This window comes from Budorcas taxicolor, chromosome 1 (assembly GCF_023091745.1).
Source record: "Budorcas taxicolor isolate Tak-1 chromosome 1, Takin1.1, whole genome shotgun sequence".
Classification (NCBI taxonomy): Eukaryota; Metazoa; Chordata; class Mammalia; order Artiodactyla; family Bovidae; genus Budorcas; species Budorcas taxicolor.
The window spans coordinates 212,881,468-212,906,536 of record NC_068910.1 but is presented as its reverse complement, the minus strand read 5'-3'; the positions used below and the strand labels follow the sequence as shown (position 1 = coordinate 212,906,536).

Here is a 25,069-nt window from a genome sequence, read left to right as displayed (position 1 = left end):
AAAGAGGAAACGAAAGAAGATCAGGCTGGACTCGCACAGTCATGCAGCGATTCCTGGTTCGTCCCTCTCCAGTCTTGGGCCAGAGGATGGTCTGGTAGTCTGGGGACCAGGCCCCTGGCCCCTCAACTCCAGGAGGAGCCGAAGTTCCCCGCGGCGACCTCCGCCAGATGTTCCGGCAGCGGCCCGGGAGACTCAAGCCGCCCCTCTGGGAGAGCTCCGGCTCCGGTTTGGGCCTCCTAGCGCTCCCGGCCGCCCACCTGCGGGCCTCTCACCTTCGGGAAAGACGGCGCGCATCTTCAGGTAGCTCGTGGTGAGTCGGATGATGGACGCCTTGTCCAACTGCGAGGTGATGGCCGATGGTAGCGGGAGCAACTTGGCCAGCTCGTAAAACTCGCCATTTTCCTTCTCCCTCCTGGTCTTGGCCGCATTCTTGGACTTCTCCTTCATCGCGCCTCTGCTCCGGGCATATTAGACCCGGCGGTGCTCCAGGCCCGCGGAGCTGCGCTCCGGCTGCAGCGGCGGCGATGGGAAAGGGGGCGCGGGATACCTGGCGGTGGGGGTCGGGGGGTGTGGGGCGCCGGCCGCGCGAGCAGGTGCGCGGGGCCGACCCGGGGGACACCGGGGCGCCTCTCTGCAGCCGCGCGGGCCGGGAGGTCGGCGCAATCCGGCGGCGCCGCCCCGCGCTCCGCCCGCCGCCGCCGCCCCGGGGCGCAGCCTCCTCCGGGCCGAACTGTCCCGCGGCGAACCGGAGCCCTGGCTCCCCGCTCGCTTCGACCGCACTCTGCCTTCCTTCCCTCTCGTCTCTCCGGGCCGCGGGCTTTCCTTCCAGGGCTGGAGAGTGGCAGGCGAGGAGGCGGCGGTGCTGTGTTTTTTAGTCCTTGGCCGAGTGTTCGTACCCGCTGCCGCGAGGCCCCTCCGAACTGGAGGGCGGCACGGGCGGCGGCGGCCGAGGAGCCATGGGGCGGAGGGGGAGCGGAGGCGGCTGGGCCCGGCCCGGGAGCGCTCGCCTGCTCTCCCTGGCGGTGCCCTGTGCCCGCAGCTGCGGCGCCCGGAGCCCGCGATCTGCCGCCAGGCGCAGAAGTTCCGCGGTCCACGTGCGGCCGAGACGCGTTTGTTTATGGCGGACCCGCCTTCGGGCGGAGCGCTCGGGCGCCGCGGCCCGGGGAAGTGGGGAGGGGGGGCGGAAAGAGGGGGGGAGGAGGGACCGCGGCGGGGGCGGGGGCGGCCAACCTCGCCTCCAGACCCCGCCGCGGCCCCGGAGTCACAGGCGCACCTCCGCCTCCAGGGACTCTCCCGGGAGAGACCCGCGCACTCCGGGCCTCGAGGAAGTGGCGGTGAGTGCCCGGGGCGCGCGACGGGGACGGGCTCGGGCGAGCGGGTCGCGGGACCTGGACACCGGGGCGGGGGATGGGGGGCGCTGGAGGACGAAGGAGGGGGGAAGGGGTGCCGGGACCTTCTCGGCGGCTCCCGGGCAGCTACAGGGCGGCGCGGCCCGAGTGCCCCGCGGTGGAGGATGAATCCCCGAGCCCGCGCGGGGACCCCGCTTCTCCCCAGTTCGCAGGGAGAGCCGAAAGTGTGGCGGGGAGGCCAGAGGGGGAAGAAAAGCGCCCCCCTAGTGCCCCCCATCTCAGGAAACGGCGCGAATGAGGCTCGGAAGTGACCCTTCTTCCCTTTCTCTCCTCCAAACGCGAGAGCCAAAGATTAGCGCCTGCCCTGGAGGGGTCGGAGGCCGCGGAGATGCGCGGATCGCACGGAAAGAGGGGCCGGGGGGTGGGTGGGGAGCCGAACCTACCGCTGAGGCCTTGCCCTGGGAGGCGGAGAGAACGGGGTTCACCGGTACCCGCTCCCGAAGCCCGATCCAGGGCAGCAGGAATTTCAGGGAAGTGCATGCAGCTGGAGCGGGTGCTGCGGGGCGACAGGCACCGAGGGAGGCGCATCGGACGAGCGTTGCTGGGGCCGAGGTGATGCGGACAGAAGGCAGGCGGAGTAGGGAGGCGCCCTTGGAGACGCGGCCGGCCGCGGGACGTAGGACTCCAGGGCGCTTTCCCTCAGGGCCAGCTTGGACTTCCTCTCGTATCCCCTCCCATCCCAACCCCCTGCCTGCAACCCCGGGCGTCCTCCTAAGTACCCCCGTCGCGAAGGTCGCACACACCCCCATCCCTTCCAGAAGGCTGAACCATTCTGAACGCGGTGTGGACGCAGGCACTAGGAGGACTCTTCCTGGCGCGCGGGGTCAGAGGGCAGCCGCAGTGGACGCAGGGCAACGAAGCCTAGGGTTCCTCGGCCACGTGCTGAGGCTGTGGGCTTGGGGCTGTAAGGGGCCCCCGATCTAGAGGTCAGCTCGGGAGGGGAGACTCCGGAGCCGCGGGGCCAGGCTCTAGGATCTCCGTCCTTGGTGGCTTTTCTCCCCTGGCCCGGGAGGAGCCTGCTACTCAGCGCGCCCACTGCAGTACAGGGACCTGGAACTTGCCTCCCTTCCCGGCGTCTGGAGGGCAGGCCCTTCGGCCACCTCGTCGGCTGCAGGCGCCCCTGACCTTTTCCAGGGACCCCCTTTGAAGGTCAGAAGTTCGATGGCGTTGGAGGCGCCGTAGCTCCCTCGGTGGGCGGGACAGGGTGCGCAGACCCCGTCTTGGCCCCCGCCTGCCCCAGCGTCCCGCGGAACCCACAGCCGTGGTCTTACTCGAAACCATCCAGCCCAGGGAGCTTCGGAGTTGGTGGCCCCCTACCAAACAAATGCCCGGCGCACGAAGGAACTAGCCCTTTTCTTTGGGGTCTCGGATCCAGGAGCGCTTTCCTGTTTCCAGCCGTGCGCGCAGAGGGTCGGGCGGGCGCGCGAGCCGCGCGGGTAGGCAGTGCCGAAAGGCAAGGCACCACCCGGCCCGCTTCTGGGCCGGGAATCCCGCACCCGGTTGCGCGGACAGCGGTGGTCCTCCGCTTTCCGGGAGAAGGGGCTCCAGGAGGGGACGAACTGCCCGCTGGGCCCCGCCGCCCTCGCACAGGCCGCGCCCCGAGTGCGCTCAGGCACCTTCCTGGCTTCAGGGGGAATTTAAGGCTTCCCATCACCCCCACGATTTCCGATCCTCAATTATGGACCCGGGAGAATTCCTTCTGAGCTTGAAAGGGATTATCCGGATCGCAGAAACATGGCTAAGTGGAAGTGGGAGAAAGTCGACAAGTTAACAGGAACAGAAAGGTTCCTGAAACCAAAGTTCCCGGATTTTACAGGAAACGGTCCTGGAGATGTCGATACCCGGTCTGCACAGTGGGCGCTGGTGAGACAGGTTCGCATCGTGTCGTGTGAGATGTAGCATACCGGGGCGTTTGAAGATTCGCACATGGGGGATTGTGGGGTCCTGTCTGGGACCACAGTCTGCCCCAGCAAACGTCCAAGCGGGCATTGTATCACCCCCACCCACAATATATTCATTCAAAACGCGCACACACGCATCGCGCGGTGACGGGCCTGGACTCTCACACAGCAGCCCCGAAATAAAGTACTTGGGCGCAGACCTCGGGGTTTCCCCAGGGGGGAAGCCTAGAGCTGTCTGCGTGGGATGGGGAAGGAGGGACCCCTGAGCCTAGCTAAGGTGGTCCCAGGGCACTCCCCACCGAAGGGAAAATCCTGGGGCCCAGGAGACACTTGGGACGGCACCCACAGGATAGAAGGTCTCTGTAAACTGGGAAAAGCACTAACCCCGCGCTAACTGCAATGTCAGCCAGCGGCCGCCGGCGGGAACACCCAGTGCGTATTCCTTGCTCAACGGCTCCTGGGGGGCAGGGAGTCCCTTCTCATCTATGTTTTGAGAGCCGAGCGCGTCGCCCAGAGCACAGAGACGGGCTCGCATGGGCAACGAAAGACCCCACCGTCGCGGGCATCACCCAGAAACAGTCCTCCTGGCCCGGAAGGAGTGGGCAGAGTCTGGAATGCGTGGAGGCTGGGGGCCCGGAAGAGGGCAGGTGGGACACATCGAGTCCAAGAAACTTCTGCAGGGCTTGCCGGGGGCCTGCTTGTGCGGCGCCACCAGTCCCCACCCGTCCTGCTTCCAGAGCTTAGGCGCACTCCGAGGGGCACGAGCACGCCTCTGCACGCCGGCCGCCCCCCCGCCCCCCACAACACCTCTTAGAAATTTTCCATTAGGAAACTGATCTGGAAGAAATTGAGGCCTGGAGAGGAAGGGGGAGGGGCCCCGCCGACCCACATCTGCTTGGATTTTCCGCTTCAGATGCTCCGCAACTGTTTCTCCTCCAGGCCGCGCCCGGCCCCTACCTGCGGCCCATCCCCCGCGGAAACCGACTTTCGCGTGAGATCAAGGCGGAAACGCGCAGACGTTCCACCAGGGATGGGCTGCTGCGAGGGCAGAAGGGGATCAAAGACTTTGTCCTTAAGGAGGCGGGGAGGAGAGGACTCCTTGCAGGCCTCGCACTCGATTTGGAGGAGGGAGTTGAAATCTCTGAAGCGGTGTTTAGGGAGAACGCCAACCGCCCGACAAGCTTAGCCAGCAGAAAACGCTGGACGACCGAGGTGTGAACCTCTTCGGTTTATAAAGCCTTTGTCTACCCAGGCGATTAGCACGATGCTGTTACTCCAGAAAATCCAGCTCGGGTTCGTCCTCACATATATAACTATTTCATGGCTGCCAGGTGTTTTTGGTCTGAGCTATCCAAGAAACGCACTTCGATTTTTCACTCCTTTCCCTGTGGAAGACCAGTGGAGATGTCAGCAACTTTTCCTGGGCTCATTGCTCCTCCCAGAGAGGGTCGGACAACAATTACAATGTTACTCCCCGTCGTATAAAAGTAATTCCAGGTATCCAGAGCAATTTCATGATGTTATTCATTCTTCCAGAAGCCCAGTCAGTAACTCACGCTGCTCACTCATTCCCAAGCAGTGAAAAGAGAGAAGTTTCCTTTTGTTTTGTTTTGCTTTTAATACGTTATTTCACTGGTAGCTACCCCGTAGGAGAAAAGTGTTTGCTTTGGAGTTGGTCGGCTTCTTTCTGATTATCTGATTATGTCTCAGTAACTAGGACAGATCCGCCCTCCTGCACGGGGTCCTGGGGTCACTTGGTGCTGAGTGTTTGGTCCTCCGCAGGGTGTCTGTCCTAAGTGGCTCTCCAGGGTGGGAGGGGGGAGGGAAGGAGGCACCACCCAGCGAGGGGATTATTCCCATCTCCCAGTCGCCTATCCCCGCCTGCTCAAGGCTGATTCTGCCTCCTGGAAATCTGAAGAGCGCGGTCCTTCTTGGACTTGGTTCTTGGATTGCGTGCTAGAGGGGACCTCCTATTCAAGGAAAAGAGTAGCTGCTGCCTGCTTCTCTCCTTCCCTCCAGGCGAAGGCATTTAGAGATCAAAATCGGTGCCACTAGTAATTATAGTGATTAGCACAGTCCCTAGCGAGGGCCGCGGAGAGCCACTGAAGGCGCGGTCAGGCTTGGAGACACGGCCACACGCTTCTTCTGATTTTACCCGGGTTGGGGGTGGGATGGTGAGGGGGCAGCCCTTGCCTCTGCATTCCTTCCCTGTCTCCCAGACCTAGCCCCGATTTCTCCCTCGTCCCTGAGAAGGTGCCCGGCGCTTTGGCACCTCCGCGGTGCAGACAGACATCCCGTGTCCTGGGGAGAGCGCGAGGGCCCTGTGGGAGCGCACGGCGCTCAGCGACCCAAGAATCCCGGCCGAAGGAGAGGGGCGCTGAGTGTCCAGCCCTGGCCTCCCACCCTTCCACGGCCTAGCGGCACGAAGCCTCCGAAACAAACTCCCAGCGTGCTCTCACCCCGGCTTAACAGAAACGTCGCCTCAAAATCCTGGTTCGAGGAGAGGCGGCCTATCGACTCCCGGGCAAAACCTCGCTTTTCGCCTCCAGCGAGCCCGCGATCGCGTCTGGAAACCCTTATGCTGGTTTTACCAGTCCGGTGTAAGCTGAAATTCCTCAGTGGCTATACCAGTTACAGACCGCCTTGAAATCCGAAAACCAATTAGTTCATTAACGACAGCGCTGAAACCTCCTTTCAAAAACATCAACCAAAACTTTTCCTTAAAAAAAAAAAAAACCCGAATCTCCCCACCAGAGACCATTTTTGCACATCAAAGAAAGCACAGTTTTTTTCCCCTAGCACGTAGTAATAGTAATCGCCAACCTTTAAGGTAAGCCTGACTATAAGAATCTTAAAATACTTTGAGGACACAAAGTCGTTTTATTAATATTTAATTAACATAAGGGACTATTTGCACAGCGAAGCGAACATGGAGGGAAACCGCCCTGATCTAAACAAATCTGTAGGAAGAGGTACGCTCGTTCATTCGTGGTTTAGTAAAGTTACACAAGGCCAGCGGGTGGGCGGGCAGGCAGAACCCGCTCCCTCTAGCCTGGCCTGAGCGCGCGCGGCCGCCCCACCCGGGGCGTGATGGTCTTCCTGCTTTTTTATTTTTATTCTTTTTTCTTTCGTTTTAAGGGCTAGCATGGAAGGCGAGTTTCCTGAGAGGTGTGTGTGTCCGGGAACACACTCTTCCATCCCAGGAGAAGGTGGTGACGCCCAAAGCAGAGAGCTATCTCGCGTCTGAGGTTTCGGACGCTAAAGCCGGACTTCAGAAAGGCTGGGGGGTGGGCACCCGGTAGGGGACCGCGCCCTATCTCGCAGGGCACGCAGGCGGTGGCGGGGGCCCCCTGGCCGGCCTTCTCTTTCCTGGGAGGAAATCTGGTTTGGGAAGTTGCTGTTCCCCTCAGAGCCACAGGCCGAGCTTCAGGCATGCCTGTCGCCAGAGGTCATCTGAATTCCGCAGAAGGGACTCGGGATTCCTACTCTGGGTGCGGGCCCGGAAAGAGATCCTTGCGGCCGGACTTTGCGATGGGGTTCCCGCCCTTTGCGGGCTCAGAGCCTCGGGACCGCCCGCGTGGTTAGAAACCCGGGCGTGGGCAGGTTGGCAGAAGGGGGCGCAATGCGCACGGCCGCAGGAGAGGCTGAGTCAACGCGGAGGGGACAGGGCTCTGGAAACAGTGGCAGGCCCGCGCGCACGGGGAGGTGGTGTCAGTACACTTGGGCAGGGGGGGTGGGGGCGCAAAGCACGAGGAAGACCTGGAGCAAACGTGAGCGCGGCGCTCACCGCGGGGGCGCAGGCTACAACCGGGCAGGGCCCGCGTTTGCAAGAAGGGAAGCCTGTGCGGAGCTGGAGCGCCTGAGGCTGTGCGCGCTGGGAGGTGTGCGGGCCGCTCACAGGCGTTGCGTGAGGGATGCGGGCGTTGTCTCGCGCGTGCCCGCCTGTCATCCTCCCCGCACTCTGTCTGACCTTATCCCGAGGTCCTTTCGTCGTGGAAAGGAGGGACCTGGGGTCCGCGTGAGGTCTGGGGAGAGAGTGAGAGCCGGCGCGTGTTGATGGATGGAAGTCTCGTGGAAACGGAGAGGCCAGTACTTTTCATCTCGGCTTCGCCAAAGATCCCTGAGCCGTCCCCGTGTCGCGCGCTCGTCCGCAGCCAGGATCCGGAGTCGGGTTCTCAGGCTGGCGGTTCCGCCATCTGGGAGGGAGATCCGGCGTGGTACCCTGATGGAGGAGGGAGGTGCGACTCCCCTGCGCCGTCCCTCGCCCCTTCTTAACTGCCCCAAGACAGAATTCCTTTTAGTCGCCAGAACAAATACCCAGGAGGAGGAGCACGTTTTCGCATAAATGGGGACTTTTTCACGTAACACTTTTTCTCAGTTCAGGAGTATTTTCCCTGGCAAAAGTATCGGTTAGCTGATAAACTACAGGGTGAATTCAAACTGCGGTTTAGGACTTTTTTTGGCCCCAACTCCAGCGCTGTGTTCGTTTTATAGAGGGCAGAAACAAACAAAAAATCTTGGTTATAGCACCAATGTTCTTTTCGACCAAAGGGTGCAGACAAAGACATTATTTAATCTGACTACGGAATTCTCAGTTTTTATCTCCGAGAAGCTTTTGAACCAGGCGAGCCCTCGGGCACCCGGCGGCTTTTCAAGTTCAAGGGCACTTTGTTGTCGCTTTTCCCCCTGACAGCGGGGGCGTTAGGGTGTGAGTGTGCGCAGTGGCTGCGTGGAGTTGTGCAAATGCTACTCCACTCCAAAGATCGAAGCTAATTACACTTTTCTTCCAGTGGTGTGAGACTTAGTTTCAATCTTGCATTTCATTTTGGAGAGTTCCCACCGATTGCTAAGCCGTGAGCTGGCATGAGGGGGCGAGGAGAGTTTATTGCGAAATCTAACTTTTGAATAAATACAAGCAGGCGGGGGGAGAGAAACGCGCGGTGGTGAACGCAGTCGTTGGAGCGTGGTCTGGCGACCTGGCGAAACAACAGGCGCCAGGTTACACGTCTTTCGGGGGCTCTCAGCACGTTCTAGACCAAAAGTGATAGCCGAAAACACTTGTTGAACGCCTTAAATATCCGCAGTGAGCACTGCAAAGCTCCTATATGAATCTGCTTTACTTCCTGGAGAGTTGAGGACCAGGGAGGGAAAAAGCCCAGCGCCCTGACTCCCGGTGCACAAATAATTTTAGTGTTTATTGATGTCTACTTAAAGTAATTGACCAGAAAATACCTCCCTGTCTAAGCCACATAAAGAGTGCTCCATTGAAAGCTAATTGACCTATTTATGTTTCAGTTCAGTTTGATGTCTCCATCGTTCTTTTTTGCAGAAGCTGTCAACTCTGACGAAGGAAAGTGGAAGCCAGGGAAGCTGCACCTGCAGAAAGTGCTGGAATTCCCAGGCCAACCCCACCCCACTGTCCTTTACCTGTACTTGGATCTTTCTTACTTTGTCGTTTGAGATTCAGCAGTTACTTGGATTTTCCTAAGTAAAATCCAGAAAGGGAAATTTGTGCTCATTAACATGCACAAACATTTAAATTTCTGAGTGGCTTGGATTGAGTCAAGAGGAAAGGATTCTTCCTGCCATGGCCGCAGGAAGTTGTCAGTAAAAACTGACAACTTTCAGCAGAAGATAGAAAGGCAATAATTTAGACACACAGAGAAAATCCCTCACTAGAAAAAAAGAAAAAAATGCTCCAAGTAAAAGTTAGGAAATTTATTTTTGTACAAAAATCCTTTGAACCTTGTTTGACAGTAAATGTATTTTGTTAGTTATGTGGGTAGATCTGAATTTCTCCGAGACCCTTTGCACTTGTGAATCTGAGATTCATTCTCAGCAAAGATGAGTAATGGATCTTTGAGGAATCTACGCTTTAAAGTTGATGTTCCCTGTTGGTCGTGGAAGCAGCTTCACTTTCGATACTTTATGAGATTGGTTGTCAAGGGAACCTTGGGTAAAATTTCTCAGGAGTGTCTCTGAAAACATTATTCATAATTAAAAAGTGATGCATAGAAATCACCAGAAAAATTATGGCAAGTTATGTTCGAACATGTTTTTTGACCATGTGGAATAAATAAAATCATTAAGGTCTGGTTGGGTAAGACTGTCTCCCTGACTTCCTTTGACTGTGCCAGGAGGATCTGATAGAGCATCATGGATGTGAGAGCAACCTGTGGAGTATGAGCTGAAGGGGACCTCCATTTTCTCTAGATATTTCCTGTATTGAAATACAAATTATAATTCCATCCTTTTAAAGACTCCTACAAAGTGTAGTCCAAGAGGTGTGTAAAGTAGCACTAAAGGGGTATCCTTTTGTTTTTAGACTGGCGATTCGTTTCTTACATGATAGTATACATGTTTCCATGCCATTCTCCCAAATCATCCCACCCTCTCCCTCTCCCACAGAGTCCAAAAGTCCATTCTATACATCTGTGTCTCTTTTGCTGTCTCGCATACAGGGTTATCATTACCATCTTTCTAAATTCCATATATATGTGTTAGTATACTGTATTGGTGTTTTTCTTTCTGGCTTACTTCACTCTGTAAATAGGCTCCAGTTTCATCGACCTCATTAGAACTGATTCAAATGTATTCTTTTTAATGGCTGAGTAATACTCCATTGTGTATATGTACCACAGCTTTCTTATCCATTCATCTGCTGATGGCCATCTAGGTTGTTTCCATGTCCTGGCTATTATAAACAGTCCTGGCTGCGATGAACATTGGGGTACACGTGTCTCTTTCAATTCTGGTTTCCTCGGTGTGTATGCCCAGCAGTGGGATTGCTGGGTCATAAGGCAGATCTATTTGCAATTTTTTAAGGAATCTCCACACTGTTCTCCGTAGTGGCTGTACTAGTTTACATTCCCACCAACAGTGTAAGAGGGTTCCCTTTTCTCCATACCCTCTCCAGCATTTTTGCTTGTAGACTTTTGGATCACTGCCATTCTGACTGGTGTGAAATGGTACCTCATTGTGGTTTTGATTTGCATTTCTCTGATAATGAGTGATGTTGAGCATCTTTTCATGTGTTTGTTAGCCATCCGTATGTCTTCTTTGGAGAAATGTCTATTTAGTTCTTTGGCCCATTTTTTGATTGGGTCGTTTATTTTTCTGGAATTGAGCTGCATAAGTTGCTTGTATATTTTTGAGATTAGTTGTTTGTCAGTTGCTTCATTTGCTATTATTTTCTCCCATTCCGAAGGCTGTCTTTTCACCTTGCTTATAGTTTCCTTTGTTGTGCAGAAGCTTTTAATTTTAATTAGATTCCATTTGTTTATTTTTGCTTTCATTTCCAGTATTCTGGGAGGTGGATCATAAAGGATCCTGCTGTGATTTATGTCGGAGAGTGTTTTGCCTATGTTCTCCTCTAGGAGTTTTATAGTTTCTGGTCTTACGTTTAGATCTTTAATCCATTTTGAGTTTATTTTTGTGTAGGTGTTAGAAAGTGATCTAGTTTCATTCTTTTACAAGTGGTTGACCAGTAAAGGGGCATCTTTAATACCTGTAGGTTTTGGGCTTTTTAAAATTTTTTCTTTCTTTAAAGGGGAATAAACACGGTGAAAAATCCCATGTGATAGAGTCTGAAAGATTGAATGAACCCATTGGAACATAGACGCACAGTCAGATGATGTCCCACGGGTTGGTATCTTAGTGGTGAAATTCTCAAGACAGACTCTGTTGCTACCAAACTTGGCTCTGCAGGAAAAAGCAGTTCATTGAGGTCCAAAGGTTTGTAGGGCAGGGCTTGTCAAGGCTGTGTGGTAGCCTGTACTGCTAATGTAGCTTCTGAAGGCATCGGGTTTACAGTCTGACTTATCTTGGGCTCTAGTGGACTGTGACAGTATGTCAGCTGCTAATATTTATGTGGAGAATCAGCATTTACTAGGGCAGTGGACTTATGAAATAATCCAGACAGAAGCCCTTGCACTCACTAAAAACTGCTCCCACTGAACTACTCACTAAAAGAATAGGTGCCGTTTCTAAGCCCATTCGTGTTCACCCAGATGCACCATGGCATACTTTATTAGGTCATTTTTTACCTCTTTGCAGTCAGCTAAACCAGGAGCCTGTTGATGAGTCATCTGGCATGTGAAGGTGGCTACAACAGATAGTTTGGCTGAATATTCCAGGCACTGGCTATTCATAAGTAGTCTAGAGCTGGCCTCACTTAGAAGTAGCTTGTACATTACGTTTCAGAAAGAATGTCGTTCTTTGAATTGGGGAGGCCTCCCTCTCTCCTGCTTGCAAACAGGCTGTTACTCATTCAGGAGACATTCCTGGGGGGCCACAGTGTGCCAGGCACCCAGCCACGCATTCACTTGATAAGAGGCCCTGCCGTGGAGTCAGTCCATTCTGCCTACCTGTGAGAATCTGGCCTACTAATGTGTACCAAGGACCTTAGAAATGTTCACAGCTTTTAAGCTAGTATTTCTGTTTCTCGTCATTTGTCGTATGGAAATGATTTCTAATATGACAAAAAGCTTTTTTTTTAAGTTTTTCTTTAGATGAGTTCTTGCATATGGTTAAGAATCCAAGCTTTGGTGTCACGTCTAGTTTGGTTTCTCTCTAAGCCTTGGTTTTGTGATCTGTACGATGGGGATAATAGCTGCTTCTAAGAGGGTTATGATTTTTAACTAAAATCAGGAACCATATAATTCAAACCAGTCAACCCTAAAGGAAAAAGAAAGTGAACATGTAGTCATTCAGTCGTGTCCGGTTCTTTGCGACCCCCTGGACTGTAGCCTGCCAGGCTCTTCTGCCCATGGGATTCTCCAGGCAAGTATACTGGAGTGGGTTGCCATTTCCTTCTCTGGGGGATCTTCCCAACCCAGGGATTGAACCTAGGTCTCCTGCATTACAGGCAGATTCTTTTCCATCTGAGCCACCAGGGAAGCCCGTCTCAACCTTGAATTGAAAGGACTGGAGCTTCAGCTGAAGCTCCAATCCTTTGGCCACCTGATGGGAAAAGCCAACTCATTGGAAAAGACCCTGATGCTGGGAAAGATTGAAGGCAAAAGGAGAAGGGGGTAACAGGATGAGATGGTTAGTTAGCATCACCAACTCAATGGACATGAATTTGAGCAAACTCTGAGAGATAGTGGAGGGCAGAGGAGACCAGTGTGCTGCAGTCCTTGGAGTTACAAAGCACTGGACATGACTTAGCGACTGAACAACAGCAAAACCATATGATTCACCCATTTGAAGTGTACAGTTCAGTGGTTTTTAGTATATATCCTCATATATGTGCAATCCTCCTCACAAATAAGTTTTAGAACACTTTTATCACCTCCAAAAGAAACCCCACTAGCTATTAACTCCCAATCTTCCCACCCCTACCAGTAGCCCAAAGCAACCACTAACCTACTTTCTTTCTCTGCATTTCCCTATTCTCGACTCTCATGTGACTAGAATCCTACAGTATGTGGTCTTATGTGTCCAGCTTCTTCCAGTTAGCATGATGTTTTCACAGTTCATCGATGTTGTAGCATGTATCAGGACTCCATTCCTTTTTTATGGTCAAATAATATTCCACTGTATGGATATACCACATTTTCTTTTTAAAAAATATTTTAATTATTTGACTCTACCAGGTCTTTATTTTTGGCATTTGGAATCTTCAGTCATTGCTGCAGCATGTGGGGTCTGTAGTTGCGGCTTCCAGAATCTATTAGTTGCAGCATCCAAACTCTCAGTTGGAGCACATGGGATCTAGTTCCCTGACCAGGGATCAAACTCAGGCCCCCTGCATGGGAGCATGGAGTCTTAGCCACTGGACTGCCCGGAGAGTCCACATTTTCTTTATCTGCTTGTTGATGATCGTGTGTTTTGTTTCCACCTTTTGGCTTTGATGAATAATGTTCCTCCAACTTTTATTTTGTTCTTGTAAAAATTTTGAAAGTGAAAGTTGCTCAGTTGTGTCCGACTCTTTCTGACCCCGTGGACTATATAGTCCGTGGAATTCTCCAGGCCAGAATACTGGAGTGGGTAGCTTTCCCTTCTCCAGGGGATCTTCCCAACCCATGGACTGAACCCAGGCCTCCTGCATTGCAGGTGGATTCTTTACCAACTGAGCCACCAGGGAAGCCCAAGAATACTGGGGTGGGTAGCCTGTCCCTTCTCCAGCAGATCTTCTTGATCCAGGAATCGAACCGGGGTCTTCTCCATTGCAGGTGAATTCTTTACCAACTGAGCTGTGAGGGAAGCAATATTTTGTGAATTTTATAGCAAGGATAATCTGGCCTGGGTAACTAGTACATTTGAGTCTGGTGTTAAGGATAGGGCAAGATTATGGATTTCATCCTGGTATTGGTCAGTTAGCTCAGTACACATTCAAACTGTTCCAAGCCACATTTACAGGTTTCATCTGTACCCTTATGTCCAGCAGACTAGTTTATAATGAATGGGCTTGTTCACCAGAAAGATAAGACTCTAAGCTCATCTCTGCTCTTGCCTGGGAAATCCCATGGTCAGGCTACAGTGCATGGGACTGCCAAAAAATTGGACATGGCTGAGTGGCTAAACAACAACTAGTCAGAAAACAGCCCTGTGGTTGGTAGCACTGATTGTGGTGACTTCACAGAGGTCCTGAGATTTGACTTTTGGCATTTTCCCTTTAGAAATTGTATCTCCTGAATGTTGGGAATATTCTGGGTCTTGATCTGGGTGATGGTTACATGAGATTCATGTGAAAAATTCACCAAGCTGCATACTTAAACTTGTATATAATATTTAATTGTACAAAAATTACTCTCTAATTAAAGAAAATAAGTATAACCCGGCAGAAATAATAATCAGATCACCCTTTTAACTCGACCATCCCAACTACTTCTGCCTTTCTGGCTGTTTCTAAATGACCACAGAGACAGGCCACACAGCTGGTAAGGGACAGAGCTGGGGTTTAATCCAGCTCTTACTCACTCGGTGTGTAGTGTGACTTTCACTGGGAACTCTTCCAGTGCCTAGGATCTGCCTGAACCATGTGGCGAATGAGTCCTGGGGCTGGTCTAGGGGCTCAGGTCTCCTGGACCTGGGGTGCATGCTCTGTCCATCCTGTACCCCTCTTTACCCCTCGCTCCCAGCATTGTACTGGTCGTGTAGTAGATGGCCAGTACATATGTGTTGAGTCAGTGTTACCAGAGCAGAGCTCTTGCCAAAGGCCAAGCAGACTGCCCACTTGGCAGTTGCTGGAAAAACCAAGGCAGGAAACTCAATTCTTATTTTTTCCCCATGGCAACACCAGTGGCTGTTGGTCTGTCACAAGCGCACGGAAAGTTCCCACTGGAGATATCAGAGCTCTCTGGCAGGACCCGTAGGTGTTAATTTTAGCTTTCAATGACTGATGCCCTTGTATAATTTAATGGGTCAGGAGGAGCATGAGCGAAAGCCAGGCTTACTCACTCAGAGAGCTTTTCCTTTCCTGTCGAGTACTTGCTGAGTTATTCAGTTTGTAAAGGACTTGCCACTTATTCATTTATTTGGAGAGAGTTTCCGCTCTTTTGAGTCTAGCCTGATAACTATAAATGATTCCTTAAATCTATTAGCAATCTATCCTATCAATCAGATTTTCTTTCTGAGTTTATGCATTAAACATGAGTTCAACTCGCAGCGTCAAATGCTAAAAGGCTGTAGATATAATCATAAAATAAAATGCTCACATGTCCCTACATACCCTGAGTTGAAATATACATAGGTTGAATGTCAATTACTTGGAACGAGGAAGTGAATATCCACAGGGGTTTCTGTGTCTACCCCATTTTACTACTTGAGTCCTGGTAGGAAATGAGGACTTGCATATTGAGGAAAGAGGCTTGTGCTTCTGGAGAAATAATATCTCAGCTGCCAATTGCAGCTGCCCTGGGGTCACTGGGGATAGGACTGTCTAGCTGAGCACAGAATCATGCATTTGACTTTGAGCATCGTCTACTCCCACACTGTATGTAACCCATCTCCCCGGGCCTCAGGTGCATCAGCTGTTGGAGGAGCTTTCAGAGCTTTTGCCTGGTGGTGGTCCCTGCTGGTCCACAGAACAGCTTCAGTGGACTGTGTTCTTCACTTGTTCAGTGGGCTTTGTCGAATTCTTTGAATATTTTATTGATCCCTTCCTAATTAATTTTGGAAAGTCGGTAGAAAATGGTGAAAGAGGATCATAGACTTCATGAATGCAATGTAATAGAAATAGAAAGGAATTATTAGATGCTGTGAAAGTGTGGGTCTTTAAATTCAACCGAAAGAAATAAAACTGCCCAACTGTGGACCCAATCATGAAGGACAAGAATGATAATAGAGAACATGGATAAGGTGTTAAAATACAATAGTATAAATACATCTGAGGTAAGCAAACAGGTTAACAGGGGGAAAGCTCTCTCTGTGTAAAAGTATTTGACTATACTGTCTATAAAAGAAAGCAGGATAGAATTAGGATACGTCATGTTGTAAACCTCTGATGAAATTATGGATTTCATCAAAGGCCACCTCATCATCAATGGCCAATAGAAGGCATTGTCTTTGGTTTTCATTAGTTTTACTGATTCGCCTAGAAATACGTTTTTTTGTTGTTGTTATTCATCATGCTCGACTCTGTGCTTTGATGTCTCTTGTCATTTTAGAAAATTCTCAGTAGTCTGTCTTCAAATATCACTTCTCTTTATCCCCTCCATCATCTTGTCCCCACTCCAGTAATACCTATGTTAGATCTTTACAGTGAGCTCCACATGTTTCATATGCATGTTTTTGCATTGTTCATGCTTGCAATTTGGGCCAGTGTTCAGACTAAATCTGATTTCCCTTTCTCTCAGAGTATAGACCTGAGGTCTCAATTGAAAGCTTTTTATCAATCCTGAGCCTTAGAAAGCCTCAAGGCTCCTCCTCTCTGGCAGGCCTGGGGTTCTAATTTTTTGCATCTCTAGCAGCATGGCTTGCATTAGTTTCCTAGCATTGCTGTAATAAATACCGCAAACTTGGTGGCTTAAAAACAATAGAAATTTATTCCCCTGCAGTTCTGGAGATCAGGAATCGAGGTGTCATGAGGGCCATGCTCCCTCTGAAAGCTCTCAGGAAGGTTCCTTCCATGCCTCCTCCATCTTCTGGTGCCCCCAAGCCTCCCTGCATTGGTAGCTGGAGCACTCTGATCTCTGGCTCCATTCTCACAGGGTCTCTTGCCGTGTGTCTCTGTGTTCTCCTCTCTTCCTGTAAGGAGGCCAGTCATGAATCAGAATGGGCTTCTCTAGTGGCTCAGGAAGTAAAGAATCTGCCTGCAGTGCCGGAGACCCGGGTTCGATCCTTGGGTCAGGAAGATCCCCTGGAGAAGGGAATGGCTACCCACTCCAGTATTCTTGCCTGGGGAATCCCATGGACAGAGGAGCCTGGTGGTCTGTAGTCCATGGGATCACAAAGAGTCGGACACAACTGAGCTACTAACACTACACTGAATCAGGAAAATTTCATCTCAAGATAAACTAACTACTTACCTGTCCAGGTAAGGTTACTCACTGAAATTCTTGGAATTTGGGAGTACACTGCTTACTGCTCTGATTCTGCTGCTCACATATATCTCTTTTTTCCCCTGTTGATTTTTTTTCTACCTATCATGTTAGAGGCCACGTCATGTTAGAATGCTAGGGGAAAAAAAAAAAAAAAGCCGGTAACGTGATGTTAGAGGACAGTGTCAATGATAACATAAGAATGGAACATAGAACAAAACCAGAAAGCAGAGCAAACAAAGAAAAGGAAGAGATCTTGGCCAGATCAGAGAGTGGGTCTGACTGACAGTTCTGAGCTGTCTGGAAGGACATGCGGGCAGCTGGGCTTCCATGTGGGGTGGTTGAGAAGCTATTCAGTTTTTTCTCTGGGGGCCCGGCTGTGAGTATCTATAATCGTTTCGCGTGTGTGTGTATTAGTCGCTCAGCTGAGTTTGACTCTTTGTGACTCCATAGGCTGTAGCCCACCAAGCTCCTCTGTCCGTGGGATTCTCCGGGCAAGAACTGGAGTGGGTTGCCATTCCCTCCTCCGGGGGATCTTTCCAACCCAGGGATTGAACCCCAGGTCCCCCATACTGTGGGCAGGTTCTTTACCAGCTGAGCTACCAGGGAAGCCCAAGAATACTGGAGTGGGTAGCCTAACCCTTCTCCTGGGGATCTTCCCAACTCAGGAATCAACCCGGGGTGTCCTGCATTGCAGGTGGATCCTTTACCAGGTGAGCTACCAGGGAAGGCCCATAATTGTTTTAACTGGGGCCATTTAGTTTCTTTTTGGTCAAATCCTCCCATTTCTTGTCTGGGGAAATTGCACCTCATTCCAGTTTTCTGGGAACTTAAGTGGGAGAGACAGCTGTTCAACATATAAGATGTTCACTTAATTCTTCTATTTTCCATCCAGGTTTCTGCTCCCACCTTCTGCTCTGCCTGCTTTGCCTGAGCTTTGGAACTCCACAAATAGAAGATTTGGAGACAAAAGTATTTAGAAAAGAAGTGTACTCAAAAAAGATCTGTTAAGAATCTCCACGGGCTAAAAGAATTAGATCATCAAAAAATACATACATGTATCTAAAGGTAAAAAAAATTCTCAAAATTACCAAGGTTACTGAGATTACAGTTGGTCTGTGCATGGCAGAAAAATAGCAAATTTATCACGATTGTCATATCCACAAAGGTCCTGACAGATCTCCAAGCAGCAGCATTGCAGAAGTCTGGGAGAAAGTTGTTTTTGCCTGGGAGCCAGTAACTTACAGGAAAGGCTCAAGATTCCTTTTATTTGCCTGGCCCTGTTTTGTTTGTTTCTCTCGGGTACAGTGGGCTTTTTCCTTTCTGACTATGAGATGAGGTGTGTATGATTACCCAAAGTGAGATGCCATCTCACTTCTACAGTTCCACCTGGTGGTCGGGTTTCTGGTCCTGAGGCACATATTTAACCATGTGAGTTTGTTTCACTAATTTTTTAGACTCAGTATTTATCCATTTGATGTTTCATGTAGTTCAGTTGCTCAGTTGTGTCCGACTCTTTGCAACCCCATGGACTGCAGCGTGCCAGGCCTCCCTGTCCATCACTAACTCCCAGAGTTTACTCAAACTCATGTCCATTGAGTCAGTGATGCCGTCCAACCATCTCATCCTCTGTCATCCCCTCTCCTCCCACCTTCAATCTTTCCCAGCATCAGGGTCTTTTCCAGTGAGTCAGTTCTTCGCATCACGTGGCCAAAGTATTGGAGTTTCAGCTTCAGCATCAGTCCTTCCAATGAATATGCAGGACTGATCTTTAGGATTAACTGGTTGGATCTCCTTGCTGTCCAAGGGACTCTCAAGAGTCTTCTCCAACACCACAGTTCAAAAGCATCAATTCTTTGGCGCTCAGCTTTCTCTATAGTCCAACTCTCACATCCATACAGGACTAGTAGTAGAAAAACCGTAGCTTTGACTAGACGAACCTTTGTAAGCAATGTCTCTGCTTTTTAATATACTGTCTGGGTTGGTTTAATTTTATTTGATTAGTAGTTTTATCTACATAGGTACCAAAGAGGTGAATGATAATAATAATAATACACTCCTTGTATATGGTTAACAAAACTAGAGTCATATGATACTAAGACCCAAGAGTTAACTTTGCCTGTACATTTCCTACTCATACATGTCTAAGAGTTTATTATTATAAGTTCATCTACTGAGAATAGGAATGAAGAACCAGCCATTCATCTCTGCTTTGTTTTGCTTGCAGTTCCTGTATCTGTAGGGACATCTTTTTCAAGTTAGTCAATGCCTCATCTGCTTGTGATTCTGTGAAGTGACTGGGATCAGCTGGGTGGTTTTTCTGCTCTCTAGGACTGCAGTCCTTTTGGGGCTCAGCTGGGCTGGGACAACTGAGATGGCTCACTCAGCTGTGATAGGACCTTCTGGGCATGACTTTCTCTGGGGAAGTTCCTTGGGGTTGAGAAGGCATGAGAGGCTCTCATTTTGAGAACCAGGCTTGTGGCAGGGGACAGGAGGGAGGCAAAGCAAGAAGCCAGCTCCAAAGTGTTGGGTGGCAGGAACGTCTAGACAGCTGGGCTGGCTGGAATGCTGGAGAGCAGAGCCTTTCTTTCTTTCTTTCTCCATTAAGGCCCAGGGCCCCCTTCTCTTTCCTCTGGCTTCTTCATGGGCTCTTTTCAGCAGGTGGCTGTACTTCTATGAGGCAGCTCAAGGCTCCCAGAAGCATAAAAGCAAAATCTGCCAGGGTTTCTGAAGTCTCCTGCCATATTCTATTGGTTAAGACAGTCACAGGCCAACACACAGATTCAAGAAGAGGGGAGATAAATATCTCTTGGTATGGAGAATGCCAAACAACTTGGAGTCATCTTTATTCTTCCACACTAAACAAAATCTGTGTTAGTTGCCACGGACTGCAATAACAAATGACCAGAAACTTGGTGGCTTGAAAGAACAAAAATTTACTTTCTCATAGTTCTGAAGGACAGAATCCAAAATCAAGGTGTGGGCAGAGCTGCATTCCCTCCACAGGCTCTAGAGAGGGCTCTTTGCTTGCTCTGTCCAGCTTCAGATGGCTCCAGGCATCCCTTGGCTTGTGGCTGAATCATTCTAGGCTCTGCCTCTGTCTTCACACAGCCTTCCTGGCATCTGTATCACTGCTTGTGTGTGTGTGTGCGCGTGTGCATGTGCTCAGCTAGGTCTGACTCGTTGTGATCCCACAGACTGTAGCCCATCAGGCTCCTCTGTCCATGGGATTTTCCAGGCATGCATACTGGAGTGGGTTGCCATTTCCTCCCCCAGGGGATCTCCTCTACCCAGGGATCAAACTTGCATCCCCTGCATCTCCTGTATTTCAGATAGACTCTGTACCACTGAGCCACCTGGTACCCTTCCCTTGCCTCTCTTTCTCCTTTTTCCTTGTAAGGACACTTAGCAATTGAATTTAGCACCCATCTCAAGTTCAGGATATCATTCAAGATTCTTAACTTGACTGCATTTGCAGAGACCCTGTTTCCAAATAAGGTCACGTTCACAGGTATTGAGGTTGAGGGCTTGAATGAATCTTTGAGGGACACAGTTCAATCCATTCTGCAAACATGAGTCTTTTTAATTATCCTACTTGGAATATATTGTACTTTCTGGTGATGTGGCTACATGTTTTAAACAGTTCTGGAAAATGTAGTCATTATATTTTAAAATATTATATTTTCCTCCTGGGTTCCCAATCATGTATGTACTAGTCCAGGGGCACTTTTTTTTTTTCTGTAAAAGGCCACTGAGTAAATATTTTAGGCTTTGGAGGCCATATGATCTTTGTCTCCAATATATAGCTCCATTGTATTGTGTAAAAAGCCATAGGCAGCACACAATCAAATTTGTGTGGTGGTGCCATTAAAACTTTATTAAAAGCAGATGGCCCACTGGATTTGACACACGGGCCGTAGTGTGCCAAGCTCTGTGTGAGATCTTGTTCTTTTTCTATCTCTTTTATACTTTTTCATATCTTTATCCCTCTCTCTCTGCTGTATTCTAGAAAGGTCATTCAGATGTATTTTCCATTTCATGAATTCTCTCTTTAACACTGTGATCTACTGTTTAACACACCCACTGAGTTTAGTTTTTTATCCAACAGTTATGTTATTAATTTGAAAAGTTCTGTGTGTTTTTATCCGATTTTACCAACTGATATCTAATGTTTTTCTGTTGTTTATTCATAAATTATAACTGTATCCTTTCTTTAGATGTTTTATTTTTCACAATTCTGCATGCTGTTGCTACAATGGAAACATCTATGGTTCTTGGTGACCTACAGCTGTTGTTTCTTGTTTCTGTTAGCTTTTGTTCATAGTGACTTGCCTTCGCAAATATTTGTTGATTTTGTTTGTGCTGAATTTTAATTTGTAGGATTCCTGCAAACTAACCTGAGAAGCCTTCCTGCCAAAGAGGATCTACGCCTGCTTTTACCAAACAGATGGGGAAGTTCCCTCTTGTCCATACAGTTCACCTTGGAATTATTCAAAGCTTTTTTTGGGGTGAGAATCTCAGATTTGGGTCCCTCTCTGGGACTTCCCAGGTGATTCAGTGGTAACAAATCTGCCTGCCAATGCAGGAGATGCTGGTTTGATCTTTGGGTTGGGAAGATCCCCTGGAGAAGGAGATGGCAACCTCCTTCAGTATTCTTGTCTGGAAGATCCCATGGACAGAGGAGCCTGGCGGGCTACCGTTCATGGGGTCGCAAAGAGCGGGACCTGACCGAGTACACACACACACCCACACACACACATCCACACACACACATCCACACACACACACACACTCACACACACACACACAGCCTACCTCAGGACAGCTCCACCCAGTCCCTGTTGCCGTGGTTCAGGCCAGTTTCTACCACTCAGATTCCTGGTTACGCTAGCCCTGTCTCCCTCCTGGCCTTCCTGCCAGCTCCTGCCAGCTCCTGCCCATTCCTGTCCTCGCTCTTGGTGACTCCTGCCCAGCTTCTGGTCACGGAAAACTGGAGACCCCCAGTCCCTTCTCTTCTCCCCGGCCCCCTCTTAGATTCGGCATTCCTTTGTGTGTCCGTCTCTGTCTATTTTGTGAGTAGATCTCGTGAAGCAGGTCAGCCCCAAAGCACCTACTTGCTCAGGGTGTGGAGATTGCTCTTTTGTGGAACTTACCTTAACAAGGAATATACGCCTTGGTAACGTGTTGGGTGTCACCTTAGGTGGGAAAGCATGGACTTACACCCCAGGCTGCTCATAAATGGAAGCGCCTCGGTCCCTACCCCACAGGTGGCCCTGAGGGTGGAACAGCTCCCTGGACACAAGGTAGGCACTTCATACATTCAAGTGTGAAATTCGAGTCACAGGGACCTCCTCCAGGATTCAGCCTTGCATTTGATTCTTCACCTTCCCCTCAATCTTGGCTCCCTGTCCACCCAGTGGATAATCTTGCACGGCCACCATAACCCTTGCTCTGAGAAAATGCTAGGATAAATGTGTACGTGAACCCTGCTTAATAGTCCCCACTGGGGGACTCCCCTGGAGGTCCAGTGGCTAAGATTCTCAGCTCCCAATGCAGGGAGCCTAAGTTCAGTCCCTGGTCAGGGAACTAGATCCCACATGCTGCAACTAAGACCTAGTATAGCCAAATAAAAAAACCGTATGGCCCTTCTTAGCGATACCAGTGTGGCTTTTGGTTCTTTTAATTTGTTCAGGCCACGTGGCATGTGGGGTCTTAGTTTCCCAACCATGGATCAAACCTGCAGCCACTACGTTGGAAGGGCAGAATCTTAACCACTGGACCGTCAGGGAAGTTCCATGGCATCAGTTTTGACCAGGGGCAGTCCAAAGAAAAGTGAAAGTGAAAGTCACTCAGTTGTGTCCAATTCTTTGCGACTCCACGGACTCTGCAGTCCATGGAATTCTCCAGGCCGGAATACTGGAGTTACTGGGTAGTCTTTCCCTTCTCCAGGTGATGTTCCCAACCCAGGGATCGAACCCAGGTCTCCCGCATTGCAGGCAGATTCATTATCAGTTGAGCCACAAGGGAAGCCCAAAGGAAGGAAGCTCTAATTGTAGAATTTGGGACATTGACAGAGTTGTTTTGCAAGGTCAGAGGGGAGAGTTATTGGGGGACCTTTTTGGCTCCCCTGAAATCACATTAAGTATTCAGTGGCCACTTGCTTAATTGACAGTAGGGATGGCTGCATGTGGAGACAGGCCTGTCATTATTCCTGGCTCTATTAACATGAACAGCTGAAAGAATATGATGCAAAAATTCCCTTACATAGAACCCCCCACTGAAAAAACAACCAACTTACTATGTGCTCATATTTATTTAAATCTCTGAACAGAGCTGTTCTCTGCTGAGTTATAATGAGGAGTGAGTTTTCCGAGGGTGTGATTTATGAGCCTCTCACAGATGGGTTTTAAATGGGGGGACTGACAGTTCCACTCCAGCTATGGCAGGGCTGGGGTCTTTCAGGCCCAGAGGAGCTGAAATGAGCTGGTGGGAGGCAAGGGAGGGGTGGTGCGTGGGCGGATCCCATCGCCAAGGGCCAGGGGTGGGCAGCCAGCCCTGGCTCTTGCGCTTGTGAGCTCTTCTACCCGGCGATGCTGGATTATTCCATTTTGTTTCTCTCGAGGAAGAAATAACACATGTTGACATGAAGATTGAAAGTGGGGTCTCTCCTGTGCCCCAGATGGCCCCAGAAATGGAAACATTCACACTTCTTTTCTGCTCACGCTTCTTTTCCCTAGAACTGTTTGGTGATAAGGTTAGCATTTCATTGGATTTTTAAAATTTCTTTCTCTTTATTGTGTATTCCAACCAGAAGCAGGAGGATGCTGATTCCCTTTAGGATGGACTGGTTGGATCTCCTTGCAGTCCAAGGGACTCTCAAGAATCTTCTCCAACACCACAGTTCAAAAGCATCAATTCTTTGGGCGATTGGAAAATGCCACCCTCCTCAAGATATGTTGACATCTTAGTCCCTTGAACCTGTGAGTGAGACTTTGTTTGATAAAAGGACTTTGCGGGTGTAAGCTGAGCATCTTGAGAGGAGACCGTCATCCTGGATCATCCAGTTCAGTTCAGTTCAGTTGCTCAGTTGTGTCCGACTCTTTGCGACCCCATGGACTGCAGCATGCCAGGCCCCCGTGTCCATCACCAACTCCCAGAGTTTACCCAAACTCATGTCCATCAAGTCGGTGATGCCATCCAACCACCTCATCCTCTGTCGTCCCTTCTCCTCCCGCCTTCAATCTTTCCCAGCATCAGGGTCTTTTCCAAGGAGTCAGTTCTTCACATCAGGTGGCCAAAATATTGAGTTTTAGCTTTAACATCAGTCCTTCCAATGAATATTCAGGACTGATCTCCTTTAGGATTGACTGGTTTGATCTCCTTGCTGTCCAAGGGACTCTCAAGAGTCTTCTCCAACACCACAGTTCAAAAGCATCAATTCTGCGGCACTCAGCTTTCTTTACAGTCTAACTTACATCCATACATGACTACTAGAAAAACCATAGCCTTGACTAGACAGACCTTTGCTGGCAAAGTAATGTCTCTGCTTTTTAATATGCTGTCTAGGTTAGTCATAACTTTCCTTCCAAGGAGTAAGCGTCTTTTCATTTCATGGCTGCAGTCATCATCTGCAGTGATCATCCAGGTGGGCCCTAAATGCCATCACGAGGGTCCTTAAGGGACAGAGGCAGAGGAGGCAGGCAGATGCACAGAGGGAGCAACGATAGGAAGATGGGGGCAGAGACGGAAGGATGCGTCCACAAGCCAAGGAGGCCAAGGAGGGCCAGTCCACCCCAGAGGCTCGAAGAGGAGAGGAGAGCTTCTCCCCCGGGATCCTGGGAGGGAGCACAGCCCTGCCAGGGCCTTGACCTCTGACCTCTGTCCTCCAGAACTATGCGTGAATAAATTTTGCTTGTTTGAAGCCATTCAGTGTGTGGTCCTTTGTTACATCCTAGGAAATGGGTATAGATGACTTTGCCTCAAACACCCAGTTCCAGGAAACGGACGAGATCGGGATATAAACAAACACCTACCCAGCTTTTTCCAAGTTGTTTTCATTGTTGTTTAGTCACTAAGTCGTGTCCCACTCTTTTTGACCCCGTGGACTGTAGCCCGCCAGGCTCCTCTGTCCATGGGGATTTTCCAGGCAAGAGAACTGGAGTGGGTTGCCATTTCCTCCTCTGGGGATCTTCCCCAGCCAGGGATCAAACCCAGGTCAAACTGGGTAGGTGTAGTTTATATCCCAGGGTACAGCTCCTCACTGCTGTGCTGAGGG

At 50.1% G+C, this 25,069-nt stretch overlaps 1 protein-coding gene and 1 long non-coding RNA gene across 7 annotated transcripts in view; one reads left to right on the top strand and one right to left on the bottom strand.

Moving 5' to 3' along the window:
* Window positions 1-496, bottom strand: part of SIM2 (SIM bHLH transcription factor 2) — a 64,186-nt gene extending 63,690 nt beyond the window's left edge. For all 3 annotated transcript variants that reach the window (XM_052648952.1, XM_052648961.1, XM_052648942.1), the window contains exon 1: window positions 273-496. In XM_052648952.1, the coding sequence (XP_052504912.1) occupies window positions 273-447 (175 nt within the window). In that variant the 5' untranslated portion in view covers window positions 448-496. The remainder of the gene's footprint in view (window positions 1-272) is intronic.
* On the top strand, window positions 296-24,712 carry LOC128056255 (uncharacterized). Of its 4 annotated transcripts, none has more exons than XR_008200159.1 (5): window positions 1,207-1,334; window positions 8,640-8,739; window positions 17,690-17,862; window positions 21,175-21,302; window positions 23,606-24,712. It is a non-coding gene; the product is annotated as an uncharacterized LOC128056255 (long non-coding RNA). The 4 variants fall into 4 exon arrangements; XR_008200160.1 differs by lacking the exon at window positions 1,207-1,334 and adding an exon at window positions 7,333-7,548; XR_008200161.1 differs by lacking the exons at window positions 1,207-1,334; window positions 8,640-8,739 and adding an exon at window positions 296-310.
* Window positions 24,713-25,069: the final 357 nt, after the last annotated feature.